Below are 6,000 nucleotides of genomic sequence, written 5' to 3'. Positions count from 1 at the left end.
CAAGTCTGTTTAACTCTGGAACAATAACTGGGCTGAAATGTTGTAGAAACTCCTCAAAATCACAACTTCTAGTTTGTAAACTGCAACTCTTGCACCATCCAGTGGTTAGGATGCGCATCACGTCACAACACCAAGGGGATCACTCATCCCGAGAAATACAAATGCACCAGGTATTAAAAATATATGTGTCAATGATTAATTTGTCTAAAATATTTACAAAGTGATTTACAAGTGCACTACAACTCGCTGCTTGGATAGCAAAATAAAGTACCACACCATGCTGTCCAATTCAAACCAGACACCAGCCTATGTCTTTATTTCATACATACATTTATTTTATATAAAAGAAGACATGGGTTGCAATATTAACAGTTATACACACAGGGCCATCACTGGAAAACTACGGTATCCAACATGGCAGCTAGGCATTGAACAATGTTGGATGTCATTAAAACGTCTACGTGCTCCTCCAAGTGTCTCTTGGGATCCTGGGAAGAAAAGAGAAAAAACATGAACAGTGAGATGTGATGACGATGGTTTAAACAAATACACATAATGTTTTGAAAAGTCTTTTGTTTAAACAACCTTTAAGTAACTTTAATGACAAAGTTACCTGACCTCTGATTGTATTAATTCTGTTTGTACCAACATGTCTACACAATAAATCTGACTGTGAGCCAATGCACTCTTCTCTTTCATTTAATTGTACCTCTAATCAACACCAATCACAAACACTGACCTCAATGTAGCACATTGTCATGTTACAAAAGATAAATAAATAAATCAGCATACATCAATGTTTTTATCTGAAATTGGCTTTGTTACCTGTTTTCCAACATTCTTGATTGCCAGCTGCTCTGGGGTCATTTTGTCTTCTTCTTCAACAGCCTGAAGTGGAAACACGACAGCGTCTCAGTACTGAGGAGGAGCACACCTCAAAGAGCCGCATATTTGTACGCATGTAGCACTTTTTGCAGTTTTTCGTTGCTCCGATGAAATACTGAATATAATTTTAGGTCATGCAAGACCCTGAGAATCTTGTATAAGGGAAATATAGCATGCATCTTTTGCACCGGTTGAGATAAGATAGGCATCAACAAGTGTCAACAAATTTGTGGGTTTCTGATCTTTGAACACTCACAGCACAGAGACACTCACTGATTCTCTGACTGCTGAGCTAGAGTAAACAGTTGAATTAAATCACAGATCAGTGATTTTCTGGGTTATAACACTGCTATGATCTTTTAAGTCAATATTGAGATTATTAATACCTCCTTATAAAAAGATAATTAAAGCTAACAATAATATTCTAATCAAATGTACTTATTTGCATTCATAAATTAATGCACACCAGAACCTTTGTTCCATTTTGTGCTGTTAGTTCCCCGTTCTGAAGAGCTGAATAAAATGCGCTTTCCAGGGAGTTTAAAAAGGCTGTCCTAAATGGCAGATCTAAAAGCTGTACCTTATTGTAGTTCTTAGCCAGCTCCAGCATTTCCTTGACAATGGTCTCATTGAGCTTGCAGTGCTCACTGTAGTCCTGCAGGGTCAGCCCCTCCATCCAGCTCTTCTTATGCAGGTTCAACAGCATCTAAAGAATAATAGCAGTCATGTTTGTCATGTCCTTTTAAAAACACCAAAACTGTATATATATATATATACACACACACACAGTATATTAAAATCCCGGTGGAGTGCATTCTCAAACCTTTTGCTCCAGCTCGTTTTTCCTGTAATTGATGGTGATGGAGTAGTAGTGTCTGTTAAGTCCATGAATCAGAGCCTGCAAATATGAGAAAAAGTTGCGTTAACTACAAGGAATAAAAACATGCAAAGTCTCTTTGCTCTGACCTGAGAATGTCCACAAACACAGAAGAAAAAACTCAAACAGTAGAATTGATATTCAACAACTTCATCTTGTGATTAAATTATGTTTGGACCTTTGACAGGAACAGGACTGAGTGCCATCAAAATCATTACATAATTAGATATTGTGTGCTTTCTCCCTTGGTACAACAAAATGGTATCTGCTGCGTTTTTCTGTTCGCTAATAGCTAAGCTCATCTTTATGGGGAAACCAGGGGAACAACCACTTACCACTCTACCATACCCATCAGGAATTATTAAAGAAATGAATTAACGAAGGTGATGTATGTCGCACAATGTGTTACCTGGATTGAGGGCTTGTTCAGATGACCCAGGTTGGATGTGGTTTGTCTTGGTTCATGACCCAAAACCATCATATTGGCATTGATCAATCTGAAGGCATCAATGACAACCTGAAGAAGAGAGAGGCCTCACATGAAACTAGTTTACTGAGCAGTGAGTTATCTTTAATTCCCAATGAATAGCTTATCTTGTATAATGCACCTAAATTGAGAACAGTTGATTTAAGGATTTCTGCAGCAGCCACACATCTTTACCTTTCCTTTGACGCTCTGAATGGGATCGACGACCACTGCAACGGCTCGCTCTGACAGGGCCTCAAAGCTCTGCTGTGTGTTGATGTCCACACCAGACAACCAACAGCCAAAACCAGGATGACTGTGGTACCACCCCACCACCATCTCTGGTCTGATGAGGAATGTGAGGGGAAGACAGCAAACATGTTTCAAGTTACTTTTTGGGGAAAAAATACATTCAGTCTACATTTCACCTTAAAGTAAGGTTTCATTTAAAATTTCTGCACCATTAATTGATGCTGTAGCTGACAAAATTTGGTAGAATTGCCATTCTAAAAATTACACTTCAGGATTTTTGTAAGTATAGGCAAAATCTGACCATGGGAATTAATTCAAATATTTTAACTGTGTAAGTTTTACCTGCCGGTCTGCTTCAGCATGTCCAACATCTTCGCCTGGAACACAGGATCCACTGCTTCTACACTCACTCCCTGTGAGAATCAAAAACATAATTTCGTGACATAGAGCAAAATCAAAATGTAGCATCACAGACTTGTAGAGCTATTGACATCAGCACACAAAGAATTTATTATGGAACTACATATCATTAGGCATGGCAGAGCTATCAAATACTGTATGTTATGTCACTAATGATACATAATGATATTAAGGAGAATACATACTGTTCCTGACTGGGGCATGGCAAACACATCAATCACTCGCACTGTGTAGTCATCAACAAACTCTCCCAGCATCAATCCCATGACCTCCATTGGTACACCAGCACGCCCATGCTTCAACATCTGATGAATGAGATTTCACAAGTGTATTGAAGTGTTATTCAAAATACAAAGATGAATACCACAACTTTGAAAGAGAATGATTGGTGCAGATGACGTGTGATTACCTTGAGCAGGGCCAGAGAGGAGATGTACACCTGCTCTGCTGTGTCCACAGCAGGTGCATCTGTTGGGGGGCCCTGAGGAGTCAAAGCAGAGTTTATTTACCAGTTGTTCAGGCCTTTCAAATATAGTAGTTGCTCAGATTAATCACCACAATACAGCTGTCGTTTAGGAATTGGATTACATGTAATGTCCAATGGGATATAACTTTGTATCCTTTAATCTTGTGACAGGCTATGCTAAACCATGAGATTTGAGTGTCAACATGCAAGACTTGTTAATGTTTATGAAATACTGGAAACATTATAATGCAGTAATGATCCCATCAGTGTTATGGACAGAAGTTTCCAGTGTGGCAAAACAAATGTTTTTTAAATATTATCTAACAACATTTTAAAAGTATAAGCACTGACACATTTACATTTAAAAGTAATTTAAGGTGTGAATCTGAGAAGTAGTTTGACTTCTGCCCATCATGGTTATGCTATGAAGCATTAGAAACACTTGTTCATCTTCTTTTATTTATAGAAAATTAAATGGCTGTAATACCTGGCCAAGCCCCGGCATTCCACCTCCAAGCCTCAGCAGCCGGTCCATATCTGGGTCTATTAAAACAGACACATAAAAAGTCATTAGCCTGCATTCAACAGCTATATACTATATAGAGCTGACCAACAACTTGTATAATCATCAGATACCAGAGAGATACATTTGGTTTTTCATAAGTTATATATATTTACAGTTAAATATACACTCACGACCAGGAATAAGTAAATGTAAGAGCATTTTTGGACAAATTCAATACAAAGATTTCAGAATACATTTGGCTTACGTAGTAGACTTCAAGGTTTCTGCTTTTCAAAAAAATCCGGCTCTTTATACCATGTTACGTGTCTAAGCGTAACCATTTTCCTTTCGTAAAGTTTCAGACTTTTGAACACCACTGTACTTGTAAGGGTATTTACGTTTATTTCTCAGTGTATCTGCAGTTATTTCTGTGCTTGTGCTGCTGCAACACAGGGGTTATCTTATCTTATTGACTGCAGACCGAAATAAAATTTAAATTGACTGATGCTTTGTTTGAGTTCATGGCATTATTATTTTATTTAAGGAAGAAATCCTGAATAAAACTAAAGTTAGCAATCAAAGTTAGCTAGGTAGCTTCAGTTAGCTGGTTTACCCATAGTCACGTAAACACCGCATAAGAAGCCGAGTAGGCAGATGTCGGTCTTTGATTAATATCAGTATCTATTGAGTTTTGCTGTGGGTTAACAAAAAGATATAGACTTCTATGTAACTTTATGTCACTTAAATATATTAACGAAGTGACATTAAATCGCTCGGTTCAATAACTGATGTTGTTAGCTGTTACTGAAAGCTTTAGCCTGCTGTTAGCTTACTCATGCTAACTTAGCCTGTGCCATCTCGCACCAGAAAAGCAGCAACAAATTACTGACACTGACTCCATCTCACCGTATTCTATGGAAGCTACTGGCTGTATTAAAACTGTAACTCCACTTACCTGTTGTCAAATCTGTCAGATGTTAAGAAGACTATGTTTTTCTGTGGGCAGCAAAGCCAAACGGACTGACTACAATGAATCAGCCAGAATTGTCTTTTTTAGGAAAACTGCTTCCGTCGCTCTGATGACGTAACGACTGACAATTTCAAGATCAAGACACAAGGGGGCGCCACATTTCTACTACTATGGCCTACTACAATGTTCAATAATAATAATAATAATAATAATAATAATAATAATAATAATAATAATAATAATAATAATAATAATAATAATAAATAATATCTCACCATCAAACTTAAAAAATAACTTTAGATATGTTAATATGTTGTTTTCATTATTTGATGGCATTTTATACACAGAATCATCAATTTTTGGAGAAAATAATCCTTGGCTGCAGCCGAACAGTACTTCTATGATGGATAATACTACATTGACATTGCCCAAGATTTTCTGTGTGTTAATTACTTGACACAGAAAAAAGTTAAGCAATTTGATAAAACACAATTTTACAACAAATGTGCTCAGCATAAACTAAAATAATGCAAGTCTGTAAAATAAATCTGGACACAGAGTCACAGGGTCGCAAGATAGAGGGTGGAGTACCAGTTACAGCTGTTGTTGCTAAACAGTTCTGGAAAAATTCTTTATCAAACATTTGTGATGAATTTATTTATGTAAATCCCAAATAGAGTCTTTTGGGGGTCCTGAAGGTGTCTGGGGTCCCTGCGCAGTTGCCTGCTTTTCCTGGTTGGTAATCCAGCCTTAATATGTGGCTGTCACATCTATATAACTGGTAAATTTAAATAGAACTATTTATAGTAAATATTACAAATACTGAATTTAATATCATTATGATATTATAATCTATCAATGGTCAAACATGCTATAATCTTTATCCCTATTATGCATCATTTTATATAGTATATAGCTACCACATATGACATGCTTTCATTTTGATATTACCGAAGTAGATCAATATGTATTTTAAGGAGACTGGTGGTAAGACTAACATTAAATCTAACTGGGACGTTTAGGTCAATATTTTAAGATAAATAGCTGTACATATATAAATAGAACTGAATGTAAAACTTGCCTTCTAGCACTTACAGTACCAGTGTAATCAACAACACTAATATAATATGCAGCTTTTTTTTTTTAATTCCAAAAAGAA

General features: G+C 36.6%; 1 protein-coding gene across 1 annotated transcript; it reads right to left on the bottom strand.

Moving 5' to 3' along the window:
* Positions 1 to 283: 283 nt before the first annotated feature.
* Positions 284 to 4,952, bottom strand: psmd14 (proteasome 26S subunit, non-ATPase 14). The gene is made up of 11 exons (XM_023402869.2): positions 4,827 to 4,952; positions 3,854 to 3,909; positions 3,310 to 3,381; positions 3,086 to 3,205; positions 2,823 to 2,893; positions 2,424 to 2,574; positions 2,172 to 2,279; positions 1,709 to 1,783; positions 1,466 to 1,591; positions 826 to 888; positions 284 to 488 (listed from the first exon to the last, which is right to left on the bottom strand). Exons 2-11 carry the CDS (start codon positions 3,899 to 3,901, stop codon positions 390 to 392), a joined length of 933 nt encoding a protein of 310 aa, XP_023258637.1. The 5' UTR covers positions 3,902 to 3,909; positions 4,827 to 4,952; the 3' UTR covers positions 284 to 389.
* Between the last annotated feature and the right edge of the window lie 1,048 nt (positions 4,953 to 6,000).

This window comes from Seriola lalandi, unplaced genomic scaffold, assembly GCF_002814215.2.
Source record: "Seriola lalandi dorsalis isolate HSWRI2012SDOR001 ecotype SW California unplaced genomic scaffold, Sedor1 jcf7180002054040, whole genome shotgun sequence".
NCBI lineage: Eukaryota > Metazoa > Chordata > Actinopteri > Carangiformes > Carangidae > Seriola > Seriola lalandi.
Note: the sequence above shows the minus strand (reverse complement) of the source record. Positions and strands in the feature narration are given on the sequence as shown.

Excerpts from the sequence above, each read along its gene's own strand:
- psmd14 (XM_023402869.2), bottom strand. The coding sequence starts at position 3,901 with ATGGACCGGCTGCTGAGGCTTGGAGGTGGAATGCCGGGGCTTGGCCAG. Across the intron at positions 1,784-2,171 it reads TGAACAAGCCCTCAATCCAG|GCTCTGATTCATGGACTTAA; the intron begins GTAACACATTGT and ends TCATATTTGCAG. Across the intron at positions 489-825 it reads TCAAGAATGTTGGAAAACAG|GATCCCAAGAGACACTTGGA; the intron begins GTAACAAAGCCA and ends TTTTCTTCCCAG.